This window comes from Trichinella spiralis, assembly GCF_000181795.1.
Source record: "Trichinella spiralis strain ISS 195 chromosome Unknown Scfld4, whole genome shotgun sequence".
Classification (NCBI taxonomy): Eukaryota; Metazoa; Nematoda; class Enoplea; order Trichinellida; family Trichinellidae; genus Trichinella; species Trichinella spiralis.
In genome coordinates this window covers 6,189,460-6,212,521 of record NW_003526943.1, presented here as the reverse complement: position 1 = coordinate 6,212,521, position 23,062 = coordinate 6,189,460, and the positions used below count along the sequence as shown (strand labels likewise).

At 33.3% G+C, this 23,062-nt stretch overlaps 3 protein-coding genes across 3 annotated transcripts; 2 read left to right on the top strand and 1 right to left on the bottom strand.

Moving 5' to 3' along the window:
• Positions 1 to 138: 138 nt before the first annotated feature.
• Tsp_01505 (putative cadherin domain protein) lies at positions 139 to 14,557 on the top strand (the record flags this gene model as incomplete). The annotated part of the gene is made up of 13 exons (XM_003377289.1): positions 139 to 900; positions 4,119 to 4,664; positions 4,976 to 5,030; positions 5,552 to 5,976; positions 6,033 to 6,579; positions 6,636 to 6,816; positions 6,881 to 7,131; positions 7,345 to 8,548; positions 8,759 to 9,219; positions 9,633 to 12,715; positions 12,771 to 12,868; positions 12,920 to 13,236; positions 13,470 to 14,557. Coding segments are annotated over 13 exons (9,018 nt in total), but the record flags the coding sequence as incomplete, so codon positions are not given.
• A 232-nt stretch (positions 14,558 to 14,789) lies between these two features.
• Tsp_01506 (ATP-binding cassette sub-family F member 2) lies at positions 14,790 to 17,947 on the bottom strand. The gene is made up of 13 exons (XM_003377288.1): positions 17,890 to 17,947; positions 17,529 to 17,705; positions 17,179 to 17,367; positions 16,983 to 17,123; positions 16,772 to 16,898; positions 16,321 to 16,423; positions 16,028 to 16,123; positions 15,859 to 15,978; positions 15,711 to 15,800; positions 15,472 to 15,645; positions 15,278 to 15,406; positions 14,996 to 15,199; positions 14,790 to 14,924 (listed from the first exon to the last, which is right to left on the bottom strand). The coding sequence occupies exons 1-13, from the start codon at positions 17,945 to 17,947 to the stop codon at positions 14,790 to 14,792; spliced, it is 1,743 nt and encodes a 580-aa protein (XP_003377336.1).
• Positions 17,948 to 18,973: 1,026 nt separating this feature from the next.
• Tsp_01507 (putative methyltransferase METT10D) lies at positions 18,974 to 21,672 on the top strand. The gene is made up of 5 exons (XM_003377287.1): positions 18,974 to 19,096; positions 19,277 to 19,475; positions 19,528 to 19,568; positions 20,997 to 21,150; positions 21,347 to 21,672. Exons 1-5 carry the CDS (start codon positions 18,974 to 18,976, stop codon positions 21,670 to 21,672), a joined length of 843 nt encoding a protein of 280 aa, XP_003377335.1.
• Positions 21,673 to 23,062: the final 1,390 nt, after the last annotated feature.

The following is a 23,062-nucleotide window of genomic DNA, read 5'->3' as shown; positions in this document are numbered from 1 at the left end:
TCTCTACATACTGAAGTTGAAGAAAATGCTCCAGTTGGTGCAGAAATTATGAAACTATCCCCTTTGGATATGGATAATGAAGTTGACAATGAAATTCACTTCACTATTTTGCATCAGTTTCCTGAAGTGAAGTTTCAGATTGATGATACAAAAGGGACAATTTCTATCTGCGGTCCATTAGATCGAGAAACATTTGATGAATACAAACTACTGGTTCAAGCAGAAAATGCAAAACACCCGAAGCGTAGTACGCGACAAACTGTGACGGTCACGGTAAATGATGTGAATGATCGAGCACCTGAATTTTACAGCTATCATGCATTTTTGTTGCCTCTGTCACCCAGAGCTGGGCAATTCGTAGGAAAGTTATCCGTTCGTGATGCAGACGTTAATAATAATATATCGTTGTCACTGCTTTCAAGTGACAATTCTGATCTGTTTTCTCTCACTGAAGAAGGAGATATATTTGTCAAAAAGCCGATACTTCGTCCTTTACCCTTCTATGTTCTCAAAGTGAAAGCTGAAGATCAACCAATTTTTGGATCTCCTTTAACTGAGAATGCTGAAATTCATCTGATATGGAATGGAGAACAAAGATCAGAATTTGAATTTGAAAAAGAAGTCTATGATTTTTCACTTGCTGAAACAACACCCATTGGAACCCAGTTGGGAAAACTACATCTCAAGAATGAGAACTCCAGTTTGGGTATGCAGTATTTTGTAATTGGTGATCAAGCAAATCAAGAGTTGTTCGTCGACGTCGAACAAAATTCTGGCATTTTGTGGATTGCTCGAAATTTGGATTGCAATTTCAATTCAACTGGTCAGTTTATCATTACAGTGGTAGCAATTTCGACACAGGTGCAGAATAATTACCAGCCACTAATTGCTACTTGCAAGGTAAGCTGAATTTTTGATAAGCGTCAATCAAAAGTAATGTGATCTGAACAATTTATTAATGTATTTTGTCTGGTGTCCTAGTGAGCGGAATCTACAGAGAAATGTGGGAAGTTTCTTTTGTAAAAAGAGAGAATGAAATTAGGCTATGGCCGGGCATCTGTTATTTATGTCCTGAATTTGGCCTTTTCACCCTGACTGCCCTTTCTATTCAAAGGCGAAGTGTTGCAACAGCTTCCGGCTTTCTTGTCTGTATAGCTCTTTTTGTTCGTCAATTTTGTCATCGAGTGACAGGGAGTCTGGAATTAATTTAATCTGATTTTTTCTAAGAATTTAATTATTATGTAGTCTAGTTTAAATTTCAATTTATTCAAGATTTGTAAAATAATTGTTATTCTTCAATTTTCAATTTAAGCTGATGAATAGTATACTTGTTTTGGGCTTTCAATAAACATAAGCATATTTAAAGCATACTTCAAAAAGATGCTATTTTGTGCATTAACCTTGAGAAAGCTAATTCATGGAAAAATTTTCTTGATTATTTTCTAAAGAAACGGAAGGCCCTTTTTGTTTGCGTGTGTTCAGTAGCGAGAAGTTTAAGAAGCATTCTCGATGATTGCAATTATCGTTCATAGTACACTGATCTGTGTACTTTGTTCAGTCTTCGTTTGCTAACACAAGGTCATCTGTTTGAAGCTTCCAAGGTTTTGTCCAAGCAATAAATGTATATAATTTCAACAAAAACGTTACTGCTTGTTTGCATTTTCTTTAGCCTATACTTTTTCTCATGCGTATCTATTCAGATTGTGTATACAAAATCATAGCAAATTTCACATTTGTCCCTGAATTTCAGACTAACTGAATGTATATAAATATATTCATGTATTTTACATGAAAATATTTCTTTAGTTTTATTTTAAAAAGTTCACTATTTAGTATTATATCTTAAATAGAGTAATATTTTATTTAAAAAATGATATAAAAATATGAAATGTATAGGTGTTTTGAAGTTTTGTTAATAAATTATTCAGTTGTACCTTTATAGTGGTAGATCAATTTTATGATGATCAAATTAGAGTAATAGACTTTCATTTGATGTGTCAGAATTGAAAATTGATAAATGCGATTGCTTTATTTTTGAGCTGGACATTTATTGTATTGACCCATTTTTTGTATTAAAAAAAGGATTCTTTCCATCATGTCAACAGTGATTTTGAATGGATCTCATCAATGGCGAAATTTTATTCAGAGGTCAGGTTGTTCCAATAATTTCCGGACAGTGTTAGCAGTGTGTTGGTGAAAAGGAAGTTGATCATCAAACAGTGTATGGATTTTTGGTCGCCAGTAGTTTGGCGCCACTTGTTTGATCAGGTTGAGTGAGTCAGAAAAAAGGGACCATATCCAAGGTTGACCCATGCTTAGGTGAATGATTAGAAGCTCCGCCGGCAGTATCCTTCACTTGGCCCAAATATTTTTTTTTCTGCTAGCCGGCCACTTTTTTTTTGTAACGTAGCTGTCGATGAGGTCGTGTCGCGGTTCTTCAAGCAGGGCCATTTCAGTTGCAGCCGAGATTCCATTTGGAGATGATTTTACAGGCTGCTGAGCCTAGACAATAGTTGCAAGGTTTTCTGTGAATGTTGTTCACGTTCTGTTAGCTTTGCAGCGTACAGCTGGCCGGCTAAAACAGCTCGCCCACGCGATCCACCTGTTTGTAACTGCCGACATCAATATGCCGCTATTGTTCTTCGACTTTTGGCGATAATCTTCTGCTTTGGGGATCAAATTTGAACGCTGCCAATAAGCTACTTTTAACGATCCGTTGTTTGGAAGCATCAATTTCTGACTGATGAAAAAATATGTCTTAACATAAATTCCGTGAAATAATTCAAAATTGGAGTCACATTACAATGTAGATAAATGTGATGATTGAGTTTAGAGCCATTGCCCCCCTGGCAGCAGATGTTTCAGAACAAAAATTGCTCGTCGCTGTTGTGGCAATGATTATTATTACCTTCGTTTCCTGTCTAAAATTGACATATTAAGGTCTTTAATGCAGAACAGGTGCTTCACAAAAAGGCAATGCTTTTGTCATTATCGTGCTAGTACCAAATGTACTTTTTCAGTTTCGATCAATTATTACCCTGATTTGATGGATCATCGAGTAGCAAAATAGAAATGCAACATCAGATTGTATATTTTTTTGTGAACAAAAATTATTTTCATGTTTACCCAGTACAGTATTTCAGTTAGTGAACTGAAGGCAAGTTTGAAAGTATTGAATTTGCTTATACGCATGTGAATATAGTCGATAATAAGAACAATGCTGGCCTATTGCGGTACCTTGTCCTCATGGAGTTCAGTGTCCTTAGAGTCGTGTATTTGTTTTGTAAGAAATGGACTTTCTATTTGGACCATCGCCCAAGTTGACAATGACCAGAACGTGCGAAAGCAAATGAAATCTGAACACTCAGACTGACCTGGCCGGACAATTGCATCTGAGCATTGCACATCGACCACCTAGCCAACACTGTAGCCGAAGGTCGCGTGACACTGCCCAAAGCGATTGATTTGGCTTATTTGTTCAGTAATCATTCAGTTTTGTCTAGAGAAGATGTCTTGTTTAATCGACCCATTGTCTAAAATTTTATCGAGATTTCCGTTCGTCAATAGTGCCTTTTCCAAAAAAAAACGAACATTCTTGTCCTTTTTAGTCACGTTTATTCTGAAAATTCATCAATTCTACAAATGAATCTTTATGAAATGTAATTGTAATGAAATTCAACAAAACATACAAATTATTAATTTACAAGTGGCACCAAGCAGCTAAACATTTCAAATACAGGACTATCAAATTGTCAGTGAAATAAATATTCACATTAAAAACATATTAAGAACTGATATATGCCATTTAAAAATTAAGATGTAATTTAATATATTTATGCTATTATTATTATTACTGCTGAAATAATTTCACCTTGTATATACGTATCATATATAAATATACAATGCAGTGTTCTATTTTGAGTAAGCAAGTTCCGAAAATGTACGTATATACTGGAAAAAATATATATAATATTAGCTTAGAACAATATTTTTATTGATTTCATGATTTAATTTGATAAATATAATTATTTTTTAAAGCAGCACAATTGTTAGGAATATAAAATTATACTGAAAAGAATATTCTAAATAATATCTTTTTATATAATCTGTTTTTTCAGGTAAATATCACCATAACGGATGAAAACAACACTCCTCCGCAATTGTCTGAATACTTCTACAAATTCCATATTGCTGAGGATGTTCCACCCGGTACAGAAGTTGGATTCATCAAAGCTGTAGATGTTGACAGCAATACAAAACTGTTGTTTTCGATTTTGGAGATGGAAAATCTATTCACAATTCATCCAAATTTGGGAATAATCACCACAACTTCAAAGCTTGATAGAGAAGAAATGACTTTTCATTATTTTACTGTCCAGATCAGTGATGGAATAAATGTAATAACTGCGCCGGTTGAAGTTATTGTAACGGATGTGAATGACAACGCCCCGGTATTTCAAAATGAGACATTTATTTTTCATTTACCGAAATCTGTTCAAAAAGAGCACATAATTGGAATAATTAAAGCGACTGACAACGATGCTGGAAATAATGGAAAAATAACATATCATCTTCAAGCTCCTGAACCACACTTGAAATCTGTTTTAACTCTTGACTCGGTTAATGGATTTATAGGAATAAAATCAACGTGGAATTTTGACAAGGTATGTGCTGAATTATAATTTAGACGTTTAAAAATGCATTATGCTTAAGAATGCAGTGCAAATAATAAAGAACACGTTCAGTACTATCGTTTAAGATGATTTTATAAAGCCTAAACTATCTCTTATTATTTTAATTATTGTATTTTTTAAACATAACTTTTACTTCATAGATACCTCTCATACATTTCAAAGTGTGTGCAACTGATAATGGTTTTCCATCGTTAAAAAGTACTGCACAAGTGATCATTGTTTTTGAAGAGGACAAAAGACTGCCAGTGTTCAAAGATTCCAGTTACATTATATCTGTTCAGGAAAACGTTTCTGTGAACAGTGAGCTTCTAAAACTCAATTTAGCTTCTGATCAAGGTATGAATAAATCTCATACATGCATATATTATATTCTTTTAATAATGTAAATGATTAAATATATTTAATAATAATTATTATTATCAATTAGTGGAACATTTTAAACTTTTTTGCGTTTAGCCCATTTTTTATTGTGGCTCAATAATAACTATTAAATATTATTTATTATTAATTAGCTAAAATACTTACTTATATTATTTAGTAATTTTATTGAAAAAAACAGAAGCGCAGCCAAAAGGCATTATTTTATTATATTTAAGCATTTCTGCATATATAAATTATGTAATCTTATAGATCTTTACAATTTTTATTAAATAAACTTTAATTTCAGAAAGTAAAATGAAGTTGTTCAGTTGAATATGCTTTTAATTTAATTTAATTAATGATTGTTTTAGAAAATTTATTTTATTACACAATATTATTTGGTGACCCACTGAATCAATTTTGGATTAGTCGTAAAGGAATATTGTATGTGAACAAAGCTTTGGATCGAGAAACACGTCATGAGCATCATCTTACAGTTATTGCTCACGATGAAGTGACATTAGAAAAAAGTCATTTCACAGCTTCAGCTACCATAAAAATTATTCTTATTGATATCAATGATAATGCACCTGTTTTTACATCATCGAACATGGCAATTTTGTATGACGGCAGTCCAGTTGGCACTGCAGTTATGACAGTTAAAGCCATTGATCCGGATGAAGGCTTAAATGGTCACGTACAATATTTCATAGATTCTTCCAGCGCTGGTGACTTTAGTTTAGATCCAGTTTATGGAACTCTTCGTGTAAACGCAATGCTCAATAAAAAAAGTTACAAGTTAACTATTTGGGCTTATGATCAAGGTGAAAATCAGCTGAGAACATCTTCTGATCTGAATGTCGTTCTTCTTGACACTACAGTCAATCACTTTATTCTTGAAGCTGATTCTACTGAAATAACGGTAAATGCATTTCTGTTATTTTTACACAAACATGTCTCATTATTTGATTTTTTAAGATTTTTGAAAATGAACCGGTTGGAAAAGTTTTACTGAATGTAAAAGTAAAATATGAAAAAGATATTCATGGCGAAAGTGCACTGCTTTGGATTCAGCAGTCTGAAAACAGTGATGATTTTCTTCTATCTCAAAATGGACAACTGACCATTGCTCGTCCCCTCAGTTATATCCGAAAACCCGTATACATTTTGAAACTTTATGGAAAAGGCACTTTACATTCCAATCCATCTGATGGCAATATCAGTTCTTTAGTGGTGACTATTCGTTTGAAAGATGTTAATGATAATTCACCAATATTCATCCAAAATCCAATCTATATTGATGTCGTCGAAAATACGGCTATGGATAATCAGTTTACAATAATTGGCCGCATAAAAGCCATTGACAAAGATCACTCCCACAATAGTCAAATCTTTTATTCAATAGTGCAAGGGAATACAAGCATTTTTCAAATAGATTCTGCTTCTGGAGAACTGTTTATGACAGGCATTTTAGATCGAGAAGAATGTGAAAACTACACTTTAGAAATACAAGCTATTGACTCAGGTATTTTTAAAAAATTATTTACATTTCATAAATATGCAAAAAATAATTTGTTTTAGGATTTCCACCGCTTTCATCAAAAGCAACCGTTTTCATAAATGTTATAGATTTAAATGACAATCCACCAATTTTTGATCAGTCACATTATCGTGCTTTTTTAAGTGAAAATCAGCCACCTTCTACCAAAGTAGTCCAAGTTCATGCCATTGACAAAGATTCTGGAGTAAATGGTGTAGTAAAGTATGAAAATAAAAAGTCAGCTTTCATTAAAATATCATAATAATAATAATAATATTTTTTGAAGATATAAACTGTTTGACAATTCTGTACCTTTCGTGATTAATGAAGAAACTGGTTGGCTTTCTACAACTGAAAGTCTTGATCGCGAGACTCAGAAACAATGGAATATATGGGTTTTAGCAGAAGACTGCGGTTTGTACAACAAGCACACGTCAAAAGTGGAAATTCAAATAATTGTGAATGATGAAAATGATAACGCTCCTATTTTTCATAATCAGCAAGAAAACATATATGTGAAAAATTCACTTCAGTCAGGTAATTGAAAAAGTTTTAATTTGAAAATGTAATTTAAATTTAAAATGAAAATTATGTAAATGAAAAAAAAATTATATATGCAAATTGCATTTCCTGGTTAATCAAATTAATTATTCATGTTAAAACTATCAACTTGCTTTAATTATTATAAAAATATTTGTATAAATGTATGTATGTACGTTGCAATGTATGAATAATGTAATGTTTTTATAGGTGATTTTGTTTATGCAGTTGATGCAAGCGATTTGGATGAAGGAAAAAACAGCTTGCTTAAATTTTATTTAAATGGAAAAGATGCAGATAAGTTTATTATAAACGTCTCTACTGGTGTGATAGTATCCAAAGCTGATCTGAAGTTTTGGAATAGTTACCGACTAACTGTCGAAGTATCAGATCATGGTTTTCCAGAAAAGCAATCATTTCTTAGTTTGCAATTTATTACTCGACCGCCGTCAGAATTTCCTGTCTTTCAGAGTGATTTTCAGCAAGTTTATTCAATTGCTGAAAACAAGCGAAACACGTTCGTCACCTTAGCTGTAGCTAGATCATCCAAACAGGCTCCTTTCAATCGTATTCGCTATTCAATAGCATCTGGTAATATTGGACAAGCATTTACCATAGATTCTGAATCCGGTGAATTATTCACAAGTGAAAATATTGACTATGAAACGCACTGTCATTACGAATTATGGATTGCAGCCGTTGATAATGACAGTCCTCCAATGATATCATTTTTAAAACTTTACATAAATGTAGAAGACGTAAATGACAACTCACCTGTGTTCAACCAATCTATATATGAAGTTTCAATTCCTGAAGAAGAGCCTGAATTTTTTTATGTCACACAAGTGACAGCTACAGATCTGGACAGCGAAAACAATGGACTGATTGAATATTCGATTGATAAAAATCAAAGTAATGTTTGCGATTTGTTTCAAATTGACCCAACCAGTGGTATTATAACTACAAAAGTACCACTTGATCGAGAAACAAAAGCACAATATCATTTTGTGGTTGTTGCGAAAGATCAAGGAAAGCCTGCATTATTTGGATATGCAGTTGTTGTTGTAAATTTAGAAGACAAAAATGACAACGCACCTCGGTTTACGCATCTTTTTTCTGCCCACGTAAGAGAAGATGCACCTTTGGATACGTTCATTACACAGATTGTGGCTGCTGACCTCGATGAAGTCTCGGACAATACTTACATTCTGGAAAATGGTGATGATAATACATTCAGAATTGAAAAAGACACTGGTAGAATTTTTTTAAATAAAAGCTTGGATCGAGAAACTATATCTGAATATGCGATAAAAGTTTCTGTTCTGGATAGCTTTTGGAAAGTTATGACATCACTAACAATAACTGTCGATGACGTCAACGATAATGCGCCAGTGTTTTCTAAGCACAGTTATAGGTATGCTTTTTCTATGCACTTTTTAGAGCATATTTATAAATAATGTTCCACTTTTAATCATACTGTACTGCATTATATACTCTATTGCATTGCACTCAACTCTTTTTTATTTTGAATTTAAAAGTTGATCATAATCATCTAATATTGACATTAAAATAAGAAACTTTACGTAAAGGTGATAGATAAAAATATTTTATGTATTTTTTTCAGTTTTTACGTTCCGGAAACAAAAAGCATTCCAGTTTTAATTGGACGGTTAGAAGCGACAGACGCTGATAGTCAAGAAAACTCCAGAATTACATATAAAATGTATTCACAGTCGAGTCAGTTTTCCATTGATTCCGTTACTGGTGCTATATACTCTCATAAAGAACTCATCTATTATAATACATCGGAATTGAATATACATCATTTGAAAATAATAGCCCATGATTCTGGTCGTCCTGTTTTGTCAAGCATCACGACGGTTTCCGTTTTTGTTCTACCATGTGATGCCAAACTGATAAATCTGCAGAAGCCATCCAAGATGATTCCTGTGCAAGTAGGAACACCAGCGTCAACTATGATTTATCAAGTACAGAATAAAGTCAAATGTGCTCATTGTAAGTTAATGGAAATACGCTATTCACTGAAGCAAGAAGAAAATTGGTTTGAAATCGATCCAAAAACAGGTAAGCATTTCTTTGGTATAGTATATTTATGTAGCACATGAATTAATTATGCGCAGAAATATAAATATTTTTGTGTAAGATCTTTTAATGAGTCATAAATTTAGAATGATAATCAAAAAATAGTTTCATTTTTCATCATACTATGAATTGTTCTAATGAATTACTAAAATAATATTGTTTATTTGTTTTAGTAAAAGACAAGCAAATGATAATGATTTAATAATTTAGAATGCTAACATAATGATGTTTGTAAAAGATTATAGGGATTTAAAAAGCATATTAATTATAGCTAATCATAACAGAGGTACTGCAAGTGCTCAAATATTTATTTTTTAATTTATTTCTATGCATATCCTGCGATTCTTTTTTATTAAATTTAAGAGCATAATATAAATCAGCAAATATTATCTCAGGTATATGCATAATATTTTCATTGTTTATAATAGGATGGATCATGACAAACACTACTATAGCAAAAGATGCTTTGGATAGGAAATTCTTCGTTAAAATAGTTGCTGAACATGAGACAGTTACAGACGAAATTGAAATTGGCATCGTCATTACAGAGGAGAATAGATATTCTCCTCGATTTCTATCCTCCAACTACACAATCAACATTTTGAAAAATACAAGCTTAAATGCCACAATCTTCACTGCTATTGCACAGGATAATGATTCTGGACTAAATGGTTTGATTCAATATGAAAGTGCCTGCGTTGACGTTTCTCCATGCCCTTTTGCAATCGATTCAGACAGTGGTGCAGTAAAACTTATTTCACCACTCAATCTTGATGATCACGACAGTTACGTTTTGAAAATCAAAGCTACTGATTGTGCACATCATCCAAAAGCTTCTCATGCTGCACTGACGGTTTTAACGCAGCGTGGTTACAGCCGTATTCCAACGTTTCCACATCAGAAAGACGACGCATTTGTTCATCCGAGCAGTGGAGTGAATTTTACTGTGTACACATTTGCGGTAGAAAATTCTGGAAACATGCCGTCCAGCCAGTGTGAATATAAAATAATGAAAGGAAATGAAAAACAATTATTTTATTTGGATATGTTCAGTGGTCAACTGGTGCTTGTTTCTCCAATCAGAATTGAAGATTACAAAAGTACTATGCCATTATTAGTGCGTTGCATCAATCCAAACACTTCGATGTTTTCTGAGATGATTCTTTATGTGCATATTGGCACTGTTCATGAAAATTTTAAGCCAACATTTGCCCGTCGAGTGTACAAATTTCACTCTCATGCAATGGAAAGCTTGATCGGATTTGTAAAAGTGCAACATGAAGCAGATGATTATCAGTATTTTTTGGGAATCAGTGGACTGAAAAGTAATTTAGAAGTTGATGCAAACTCCGGTGCAGTTATCATGAAAAAACAAATTCCATCAAAAATGGCCGTTACAGTTTTGAGTAGGCGTTCTCAGTTTAAATCTGCGTTCGACTTTGACGTAGCAACATTAACAGTTAGGCCAACAGACAATGGCACATTTCCAAGTTTTGATCAGACTGCTTATAATGTGACCATTTCAGAGAACAGTGCAATTGGAACGAAAGTTATTGCACCTATAATAAATGGTCCATTGGGGCATTATTGTAGAGCAATAATTGTAGATGGAAATGCTAAAAGTTCATTTATGGTTGACAGACGTGCAGTTATTACTGTCAAAGGTGAGCTGGATTATGAAAGCCAGTCTGTTTATGAACTACTTTTGGCGTTGGTTTGCCTGGAAGAAGATCAATGGTTATCGACCTGTCAGGTGAGGATTGACATTTCAGATGTCAATGATAACGGTCCTCAGCTGCACGAGTCGAACAGAGTTGGCTATGTTATGGAAAATGATCCTGCTGGAACGCATGTTCTTACATTGTTGCCTTACGATTTGGATTCTTCTGTAAATCAAGGTCCATTTAAATTCAAAATGTTACATCCTGAACAACTGCCATTTGATTTGGATCCTCAGTCTGGAATTTTGAAAACCACTCGTCCATTAGATAGAGAATTTCAAGAAGAGTATATTATTGCTGTATCCATAGCTGACAATGGAATACCACCTAAAACAACTATAACAAGTATCAAAATAGTTATTTTGGATATGAATGACATGGCACCTGAATCTGAAATGTTGCATGTGACCGTGTTGAGTGTTCAAGGTGCCCAATTTTATGGAGTTAGTGCCGATGTACATCCCTTAGATATGGATCTCATTGGAAATTATTCTTGTCAGCCAATTCGAACAGATCATCCACTTAAAGTGGATGCTAAATGTACACTTTTGATTGGTAGCGTTCCCAGTGATCACGTTCCTGTACTGATGCATCTGAATGGTGATGATGGAAAGCATTTACCGGTGGATTTTGACCTTTCGATAAAATTTTTAACTTATACAAATTACACTGCTCAAAACAGTGTAATTTTGCATTTCGACTTGATGAAGCAAAATTTATTAGAAATGGCCATTCAACCTTTGCAACAAGCCCTAGAAAAGGAAGGCTATTCGAGTTTGTTAACACAGGCCGAATGCAAACAGAGAAACTGTTCAGCTTGGATGACACTTTATGACTCCAGTCATCATATTATGCCAGCTTCAGAATTAACCGCATCACGCATTCAGCTGATTTGGAATCGTCTTAAACTGAAACTAGACCAAGTGGCGCTCACTCACGTTCAGCATGGAATGTGCACGGCAAATTCTTGCCTAAATGGTGGAATTTGCATCGAAATAACTGAATCCAGTGGATCATTTTCTTATTTTCGAGAAAATGAAAACATCTTCATATTTCCTAAAATAGCAAGATCCTATCGTTGTGACTGTAGTTCTACGTATACAGGAGAATTTTGCGAAACTACAGTGGATAGATGCGCAATTAACAGTTGCCTAAATGGAGGTACATGCTTCCATGATGAATTACAGATGAAGACTCGATGTCTTTGCCCTGAAGGATATGAAGGAAGTCGCTGTGAAAACGATGTCGATGAATGCACAATTTCAAATCCTTGTCAGAATAATGCGCACTGTGAAAATACTGATGGATCATATCGTTGCATTTGCGTAGCAGGATATTTTGGTAGCAAATGTGAAATGCCCATAGACAGATGCGCTTCGAATCCTTGTCTGAATGGTGGAACATGTGTTGCAGATTTTGACGGCTACAAGTGTCAGTGCAGTTATGCATACACAGGTCGAAATTGTGAAATATCTAGCTACGGATTCCAGGAACTGTCTTATATTGAATTATCCGGCTTGAACGTTAGAAAAAATGAATTGTCATTCGAATTTTCTACTTTGCGAAGAAACGCACTTCTACTATACTGGAGTGGAACAAACTACAGATCAAACTCCAGCTATGTAGTCGTGGATATTTCAAATGGGCAACTCAGATTAGCCTGCTCAGCGTCAAATGGGCAAAAGTACTCCTCGACATTACCTCGCAACGTTACCAATGCTAGGTGGCACAAACTTGTACTGCGTCATCAACTAAAAGTATTTTATCTTTTGTAACTAACTCTTGCAACGCTTAATTTCTTCTTTGTTTTAGAGCATTGGAATTTCAATATCGGAATGTGGGGAAAATAAATGCACTAGTTGTGATACTGGAAATCTTGATTGTGAAATCACTTTTACAACTTGCGACAGGTTAGTAGAGAATGATTCAGACAAAACTTATATATTTATGTTTTTATTCAGTGCTGCAATGTTCGAAGATTTGGACGATTCTTTGTTCGTGGGCAGTGCTAATTTAGCCAGCAGAATACAGTCAATAGGCTATGAAATAGCATCGCCAAATTTCCTTGGATGCATCCGTGATTTAAGTTTAAACGGGGCGCCGTTGAACGCTAAAAGCATTCGCAGTAAGTCAAACCTACTAGACCATTGCCCAAGACAAGTAGCTGACCTGTGTGGTCATACGGACATGTGCAAAACCTCTGAACAGTGTTTGGACTTCTGGGATAGAACAGAATGCATTTGTCGAGGCAATTTCATTTCATCTTCTTGTGAACAAGGTAAAACGCACGACATTGTTATAAACTGTTAACTATTTCGTAACAAAAATATTAATTATTATTATAATAAATAATTTAAAATAAATTCGCTTTTACAAATAAACACTAACAAAAAACATAAGAAGCTTATTATTTAAAGTATAATATATCCGAGAGTATAAGGCATTGGCAACAGTTATTTGATATACAAATTTGTATGCAATTACATTTTCTGCAAATTAATTACATTTTAGCTGAACAAACGTACAGTTTGAATAACGGCTTCATCTCTTATGACATTGGTCCTGGAGTGCATGTGAGGAGCCAATTTCCAACGTTCGATGAAAATGCATTTGAAACCTGGGCCGAGAATGAACTGCGTCTGCATCATCAAAGTACACTTCCTGCCCTTTGGCTGAACATTTTATTTCGAACAACAAGCCGCGACGGTGTATTATTTTTCTCATCTACCGGAGTGCAGTTCTCTTTGATAGATATCGTGGACGGTTTCGTACGCTACATCAGCCGTACAGACGACCTGAGAACCGTGCAGTTGAATTTAGACGAAGGACCGACTATATCCGACGGCAACTGGCACATGGTATCGCTGGCTAAATATCCACAAGAAGGTTTGGTAGAGTTCCGCATCGACGATCACGGAAAAGATGCGCAACTTTTCACCGACTTGCACGACTTCTACGAGCAGAAATTGACTTCCTGCTCGTTGGGAGGGACAAGAAATGTGCTTCGAATTCAAGGGAAACAGCTGAACAATTTCCAAGGCTGTATTCGAAGGTTCATTCTCAACGGTCAGCTGCAGCCGATGGAACCCAGCCATCGGCAAAGCAACTTTCTCACGGTCCGTGAATCACAGAACGTGCTTTTCAACGTCAGCTGTGCCAACGCCGGTGCCCAAAAAACCGAACTCGAAGCCAAACGTCAACGTCCGACACTTCTGATCATCTGCATCACCTTTTCCATCTGCCTGGTCTTGTCGGGCATTGGCTGCTATTTTTTTCTTGTACGTCGATACAGAAAAAGCACAAAAGCCAAGCGGATCCAACAGTCGGTGCTGGACAGTCGCCTGGGATTGTTGGACATAATTCGACAAGCGGATTGGAATTTCGGATCAATCAAAGATCCAGACTATATAACGAAACGGGACCGTACGCTGACAAGACTCAGCGCTACGTGCAGCCGTCGAAATTTGTGCGACTCGGGCATTTCGCTGGATACATCCACACTTGGCCAACGAAATCCGACCGACACACTGCCCTCACACGCCGCCGTTTACCACCACTATTCACGAGACATTTCACCCGATGGAAGTTTGTACATTTGAAAATTTCTACATTCAAAAATACATCTCATCCTCATTGTTATAAAATTTATTAATTTTGTTTGTTTGTTACTATTTGCTGTTGTTTTTTAATCGAAATATTTCTTTTCTAATCATATTTTGTTATCATTTAAATATAAAATAAAATACTGATGAATGTAATTTTTATTTTCAACTATACTTGTATTTCATGCAATTGTAACAAAACAAAATTTTTCCATTGTAGAAAAAATCATCAGCCTTTAGATGCTTCGATTTTTTTCCGTTTTTCTTTTTCAATTTGCTTTTTCAAATGTTCTTTGTACAAAAATATATCACCATCTAGCTTTGTAATAGTACCTTTGTCGCAAAGCCAAATTTCTTCGGCGACCTGTTGGAAAATTCATAATTTTTACAAAATTGAAAACTGAGAAGAAGAAGAAGACAAAAAAATTTTCCAACCTGACTAACAAGTCGAAAATCATGAGAAACTAGCAACATTCCACCGCCAAATTCGTTTATAGCTTCAGCTAAAGCGTCAATACTTTCCATGTCCAAATGATTGGTCGGTTCATCCAACAGAAGCAGATGAGGTCTTTGCCAAGCTAACCAAGCGAACGACACTCGACATCGTTGACCATCGGAAAGCTGTTTCATAGGACAAGTCTAAAATATTCACAATTATTAATATTTTCATACAAATAATTAATTATTCAAAACAGGCAATTTTCGAACATCACTCACTTGTTGACGACCAGTCAAACCGTAACGCCCGATTATTTTTCTCATTTCTTCCTTTTCCACCACCTCTGGATATGCTTTCAACATATATTCCAATGCTGATAAATTCAGATCCAGTAATTCGTGCAAATGCTAAATTGTAAATTTACATAATAGCACAGAATAAGACAATTAATTGAAATGAATAATTTACACACCTGATGATAACGACCGATCTTGACGTGAGAGTGACGTCGAATCAATCCATCGGTCGGCATCAATTCGCCACCAATTAATTTCAAAAATGTACTTTTCCCCGCACCATTTGGACCAACAAGAGCTATTCGAGTATTTAAATCAATACCACATTCAAAATTTCGATAAATCCATGGCTAAAAAGATGAATAAGAAAAAAAAATGCAAATGAGAAAAATACAATCAAAAATGAAAAATACACCTGATCAGGACCGTAACGAAATGAAATATGTTGAACCATTATAACTGGAGGAGGTATGTAGCCAGGATCAAAAAAATAAAACTGTTTTACCTGAAATTATGCATTTTTAATTTCACCTAGCAAAGAGATGAAATGTTTTCAAAAATACCTTCTCTTGTACAACTTTCTCTGTCAAACCTCCAGCAACCATTTTGTTCAAAACTTTTTCTTTGCTCTGCGCTTGTCTGGCCAACTTCGCACTGCCATGACCAAATCGAGCAATGTAATCCTGAAAGAAATATGCTGAACAAGCTTCACCCTAAATTACATCTAATCACCTTCATATGAGCCAATTGAGCTTGTTCCCAATTGTAACGCTTCATTTGATTTTCAAGTAATTCAATTCGAGTTCTCACAAACTGATCATAGTTTCCCTGTAAAGATGACTCGTATAACAAAATTTTGTCAAACGATGAAATAATCATTTTTTTCTTGAATTTATCTAAAATTTTCAGTTCATCGCATTTCGGCATACATCACTGCATGTGTGTGCTTTGACAAGGCTTTATATTCATCATTAACATCCTTTCAACCATTGTGACGAACGTTCAAATTTTAATTCAACACTTACCGTGTAATACACTAAACGCTGTTTATTGAAATGAATGATGTTCGTGCAAACTCCATTTAAAAAATCTTGAGAATGAGACACTATTACCAATATTCGTTTATACCTAAAAACAAAACAAATATTAAACGCAAATTCACACATGAAACAGATTAAAAAAATATCTCTTAAGGAAATCTAATATTTAATCTTTTATGAATGTAGAGTGAAAAACAAATTGTCTGCAAAATGAAAATAAAAATCATCAAATAATTTAAGTACTAATTTTGAATCATTAATAATTCGAAATTTACAAAACTTCCAATGAAAAATTATTTTTATCATACATTTTTACAATAAATGTGATAATTTAATGGCAGAAATTACACAAATGCTTGAAAATTTATAAGCAATATATTTCATAGAAAAGCTTTTCTATAAAATGAAAATGGGTACATTAATAATTAATAGTTACTGTTTGAGTTCCTCCTCTAGCCATACACATGCATCCAAATCAAGATGATTCGTTGGTTCGTCAAGAAGAAGAATACACGGTTTCAAATACAAAGCACGGGCAAGAGAAATTCGCATTCTCCATCCACCTGTACTTATAAAACAGATTGAACTTTCATTCATTATCAAATTATAATCGTAATGATTAAACAAGTGAAAAGACAAATGCTTACCGGAAAAATGCTTACACTGCTTATTCATCATCTCAGGTGTAAAGCCAAGACCATGCAAAATTTCAGCTGCTCGAGTTTCAGCAGTATCAGCAGAAATATCATCCAAGCGGTCATAAATGTCCATTAATTTATCGTGAGATTCTGTAAGAAAAACATATTTCATTCATCACCATCTTTTACTTTTTAAATACATTACCAACATCATCAGAATGAGCTAGTTCTTCAGCTTCCTTTTCCAAACGAATACGTTCTTCATCTACATCTATCACTGCTTGCAAAGCAGTTTTTTCGCTTGCTGGCATTTCATGAGACAGTAAGTAGACATCCATCGTAGGTGGTACTGGCAATTCTCTACTAGCAATACAATTCAAAAAAGTTGACTTTCCTGAAACGAATAAATAATAAACAACAAATTAATTTTTTATAAAGTTTCTAATTTTCTAATAGGATTAAAATAATTTTCATACACATTTTGATTACTTTATTTCTGAATAAAACATTACAAATATGTTCTTGACATAGATTAAACACAAGTTTCATACTCACCGCATCCATTTAAACCTATCAATCCATATCGTCTGCTCCAATTCAGTTCTAGACGAGTATCGCTTAGCATTTCTACACCATAATAAGTCAACGTTATGCTTTCAATCTTTATATCTCTAGATTGCTCGTGTGAAGAAAGCACACCAGTGATGGAACGAGCTTTAGCATTTTCCAATTCTATTGCTTTTAATTGTTCGGTCAATTCATCAAATTCCTTGTTACCTAATATAATCATACAATTATTGAAATTCATACAAATTGTTTAATTAATTACTTTCGCCAACTAAAGCTGACTGCTGATTTTCATTAGATGCTGTTTCTTTTGATGCTGCGGTGCGATTTCCTTTGGGCATTGCCATACGTTGCTTCGCGAGTTCCTTTTTCTTCGCATCTCTTCGTTTACGAGCATCTGACGGCATGTCTGAAAAATCTTCATAAAAAACAAATAATTTTATATGAAAAAATAAAATGACTTTCTTAATCCATAAAATTTCAGATAAAAAAGTAATGAATTAAAAAACAGTTCATTTTAAATCACAGATTTCAATTAAATAAGCAAAAAACTGTAAAAGACAATGTCAAGCAATATTTCAATTAACCAAAGACTGAAAAAAATAATAGCATATATAATAAAATCTTTAGAATTAAGATTTTATACCTATAAATCTTACCTCAATATAAAAAAAATAATAATAGACAACTACAAACAATCGTATTATTGCCAACGTCCACCAAATTGCTTCATTACAGTATGTGATAATGAGGATTTTAAATTCATAAAATTCGATTCATCATGGCATATCAAGTAAAAATAGTGAATTTAATTTTAAAATTATTATGATAAATAAAAAATTTTATTTTAGTTTATAAATCTTTTATTTCATGAATGTTTTAAACAAAATTTGCTACTTTAACAAAAATATCTGCTAACTCAAATATTTTTGAGTGGATATGCTATTGATTATATATTAACTCGTACGTAACAGATATGCTGCTAACTTAAAACTGTAAAATTTTAATTTCTTACTTTTTCAATTTCTGAAACTTTTCATTTGGATTTCAAGTGTACTGTAAATTACGCTTTCGTTAACATACCTTACTGTAAAAGTTGGTAATTTTTGTTTTATTTAGTAATTTATGATATAATAATTAGGAATATTGTTTTTAATGAGTTGCTTTTGAATCTCCTCATAATCTTTTGAGTATGTTTTAAATTTAATTTTAGGTTTCAATCGTCAACATTATTTTCGTTACACAATGCATAAGAGTGTTAAGTTACTCAATAGCATGTAATGTTTTCTTCTGCAAATAATCTATTGCAGTGAATGTCTTTTGATTTTATTTATTTCTGTACTTTTAAGCTTTACGTTTTAAATTCCGTAATTATTAATAATTAATAATTTCAATCCGTTACGTGTTTCAGGAAAATCTTTGGCGTGAACAAAATGAATTTCAACAGGCGCATGCATCCTCGTAACTTTTATCGAAATAATCCTCCAAATTTTGCTGAATTAGCTCTACAATATCCGGATTTTCGTCAGCACTGTGCAATTGACATCTATGGTAAGGTGAGGTGACAATCTTCGTTGTTATTTATATATAATCGGTAGATAATCAAGTTTTGTTTATTTTGATAAAAAGATATTTTTTAATGAAAACGATATCCTGCTCAGTGAATAATTTACTGCTTAGAAATATGTGAAGTAAATGTGAAATTATTTTTCCCATGAAAAATGAGTCATTTTAAGGTTAACTTTAATTTCAAAAATCCCGATGCTATTCGTGCATTGACAAATGTGCTTCTCAAAAAGGACTTTGGTCTTTCAATTGAAATTCCACCAGATTCATTAGTTCCAAGAATCCCTGGTCGCTTGAATTATATTCACTGGCTTCAGGATTTGGCTGCTTCTCATTTTCCCGATGAGTCTGTGCGATGTATTGATATTGGTATGGTTAATGTTTGCCACGGGTGGTACATTATTTTATAAGCTATTTTTAGGTTCTGGTGCATCGTGCATTTATCCATTATTAGGTGCAAAGGTATGCGGCTGGAAATTTATAGCTGTCGAAAAACTCCCTGATGCTATAGAATGCGCCAGAAAAAATGTGATGAAAAATAATCTTCAAAATTTAATAAGTGGTATATGATTATGATTATTATTATTATTAGTAGTAGTAGTAGTAACTTATGGAACTGCGTGACTTGAAACGTTTAAATTGTAAGTAAATCACTGACGAAAGGTTTATTTTATTAATATTTTTAGTTGTTGAAGTTGATGGACCAATTAATTTGTATAATGTCGTGGAACAGTTGGGGGCCGAAATGATATGCAGTTTTTGCATGTGTAATCCACCTTTTTTCGATAGTCAACGTAAGGAAGGTCCCGGCAATTTGAGTTCTCCGTCTCGTCGACCGGCTCCTCATTCATGCACGGTCGGAAGGCATGAAGAAATGTTTGCTGACGGTGGCGAGGTTCATTTTGTCAAACGCATTATTAATGATAGCGAGCGTTTAAGGAAAAGAGTTCGGTATCATAAAAATTTTTTTATTATTATACATTTTGCAAAACATAATCATATTACGTTTTGTTTGTTTGTTTTTGGAATCTACACAACAATGCTTGGAAAGAAGAGAAGTTTGTCGATAGTGAAATCAATGCTGCGAAATATTAACGTACAATTTTGTTTACTTAAATTATTTATATTTTATTCTATTTTTTTAAAATTATTTACAGGTGACTAGTATGTGCGAAACTGTCTTTTGCCAAGGGAAAACACAACGCTGGGCTGTAGCGTGGACATTTGATGAAACTATTCATTTGCAAGTAATAACAAAAATTAATAATAAAAGCTGGCAGTAGATTTTATCCATTATGCAAATGTGTTTGTGCAAAGACGACGATGAATTTATTTTTGCTAGTGTTGTTTATTGCTTTAAGAATGATAGAAAATTGGAAAAAATGAAAGAACCTGTGTTACTTCAAATTCCAAAATCAGTCAGTTTTCACAATTCGGTGGAATGTACTGCTGCTTGGTTAGAAAGTGTGTTTGAAAATTTAAGCGTAAGAACTCTTTTTTTACTTGAAAAATTTTGATTTGAATTTCACATTTCTACATAATTTTCAGGTGGAAGTTTTGTATATAAATTTTATTTTGCAGTGCAATTTTAGTAAAATGATATGTTCGATTGCACTGAGATTTCTGTTTTCAGTTTCAGTTATTTTGAATTTATTTAAAGTTTCATCAATTTTGAAGTTCAGGTATTGAAATTCATTAAAAATTTTTTGTTCATTTAATGAATCATTTAATTTATAATAAAACCAAGCGTAAAGAATCCATTAATTATAATAAAGGTTGTTGATTGCGTTTTTACTGATGAAAGACGATTTTGAAATGTATGATTGATTTGAAAATATACTATATGGTAATTAATGGGTAGTGATAATATTTAATTTTTTGATATTTCAGATGTTTTATAAAAGACACGATCCAGTTTTCAATGTGGGCAGTTCTGTACGTTTTGTTGTGGAAGCGTATAATAACACTTGGAGTCATTCTCGACGAAAGCGTCGAGCACTGAGGCATGCAGAGGGTGAAGCGGATAATAAAATGTCGAGAAAAAGTAAGAATATTTGATTAATTTTAATAATTTATTGCAGTCAATAAATGTAATAATTATTGCTTGATTTTTTATATTTTGCCTGTAGTGGAAGTATATTTTGTTGTGAAATTGAAAATTTATTATACATCTGAATGAAAATTGAGAAATATGCAAATTATAATGTAATGTTGTCTAATAAATGCATACTTAATAGCAGGCCATTGTGTTACTCATGATGTTGGTGTTAATTGTACAACAATGGTCGAATTGTTCAGCGATGAAGAGCAGAATTTTAATAGTGATGGGCAGAGTTTGCAAATTATGCAAAATGAACAGAAGCAGAGCAGCAGTTCGACTGGCATTGACAAATTCGTTCAGACAGAAAAATCCCAGCCCAGCTTTGCGGTGATAAAATTCGAAGTACTGGTGAAAGAAATGGTGGCCGGCTTGGAAATGGAATTTATTTTTATCGACGGCAAATCACCCGAAATGCTGTCTCATATTGTTCAGTATTTCAAAAATTCGATGAATGCTTTGGTTTAATCCCTCTTTTTTGTTCATGTTCATATTCATGTATTTGTTTATTTATTTATTCATATTTTTTTATGCAAGAAACATTTGTTCCTTTGTGGGATCGCTTTTAAATATGCTATGTTAAACAACGGTGATGTTTCGAATATTCTTTTTTTTCTTATTTGCGTGTTGCTTCAGATTTGGTTGTATTTGTGTGCATTATTTTGTTTTAACATTTTCTTGCGTGTAATGCCTGTGAAAAGTGAGAAGTCGAAATAGTTTAGTGATGCATCTTTTCAGATAGTAAAATAAATATAAAAAATTACTATTTTTATGATTTGAAAAATGGACTTAAAAGTTGCAAAATTTTCATTTCTTACAGTGTTGCAATCCATTTGAAAAATTGTCAACAGATTATTCATTTCAAGCATTGTTTGTACAAATGAAATGTGAAATTCCATCTCTCTTGTATAATTGAGATATTTTTTGAGCAACATGTCCAAGATGCTGCTGCTGTTATTGTAAGTTAGATTTCTTTTTTCATGATACACAATGCTATTTTTGGTACACGAATTTGAATAAGTTGTTTTAATTGATGCAGTTGCAGTGTCACTGTTTTTGGTTGTTCGACAATATGCTTTCATTTATCTGTTGATAGAAATATGATTTAATGAAGTTAAAGGTAAAGTTACAACAACATTCAGTGAATAAATAAGTGAAAACATCCGACAGAATTATTAGCTGCTGTGTAGAAATAATTCTCAGACATTGTTGAGCATACATGGTGAGTTTTTTGAATTTAATATTGTGAATTTTGGTGAGAAGTAATTGAAATTTGGTTGATGGCCATATGTGCACGATTACAGTCATCAGTAAATTATTATTTGATTTTTCTCTATGCAAAACAATGTGTTGCAAATAAACACTGTATTATGATGTTCAAGTTTAATGTACTGTATAAACAATTTTGCAATAACTCAAACTTACTTTATTACCTCGTAACAATCTGCATTAACTCATTTGATACAAGTTCTAATGAAGCAAATAAACAGCAACATCTGTATTTCGCCATTTTTCATTAGTCGAAGCACTGAATAATGCACCAGTAATATATCAAACAAATCAACTGTAGAAAAATCAAGCAAATTAGTTGTTATAATGCCATGACATATGGAAAATAAAGCGATGCCATCTACTCATGCAATGGCAGTGATCACCACTAGAGATAAAGTGGTGGAAGTGACATGACAGAAAAATTATAATGTTTTAGATATCGCAACTGGTTGCTTTATTTTGTTAATTGAGTCGGAGATGATTTGAAAAAGTTTCAAATTTGATGAATTATTGATAATATTCAAGGTATAATTATGAAAAATAACACAAAAGTAAATGAAAATCATGCAAAAACGAAAATCTGTTG

What these genes read in the sequence shown, in the direction of transcription:
- Tsp_01506 (XM_003377288.1), bottom strand. Translation starts at nt 17,947, where the DNA reads ATGCCGTCAGATGCTCGTAAACGAAGAGATGCGAAGAAAAAGGAACTC. An exon ending in AGCTCATTCTGATGATGTTG is followed by an intron (nt 17,124 to 17,178) that starts GTAATGTATTTA and finishes TTTTTCTTACAG; the next exon opens with AATCTCACGATAAATTAATG. An exon ending in AGATCGGTCGTTATCATCAG is followed by an intron (nt 15,407 to 15,471) that starts GTGTGTAAATTA and finishes TTTACAATTTAG; the next exon opens with CATTTGCACGAATTACTGGA.
- Tsp_01507 (XM_003377287.1), top strand. Translation starts at nt 18,974, where the DNA reads ATGAATTTCAACAGGCGCATGCATCCTCGTAACTTTTATCGAAATAAT. An exon ending in TGTGCGATGTATTGATATTG is followed by an intron (nt 19,476 to 19,527) that starts GTATGGTTAATG and finishes AGCTATTTTTAG; the next exon opens with GTTCTGGTGCATCGTGCATT. An exon ending in ATCCATTATTAGGTGCAAAG is followed by an intron (nt 19,569 to 20,996) that starts GTATGCGGCTGG and finishes TTGATATTTCAG; the next exon opens with ATGTTTTATAAAAGACACGA.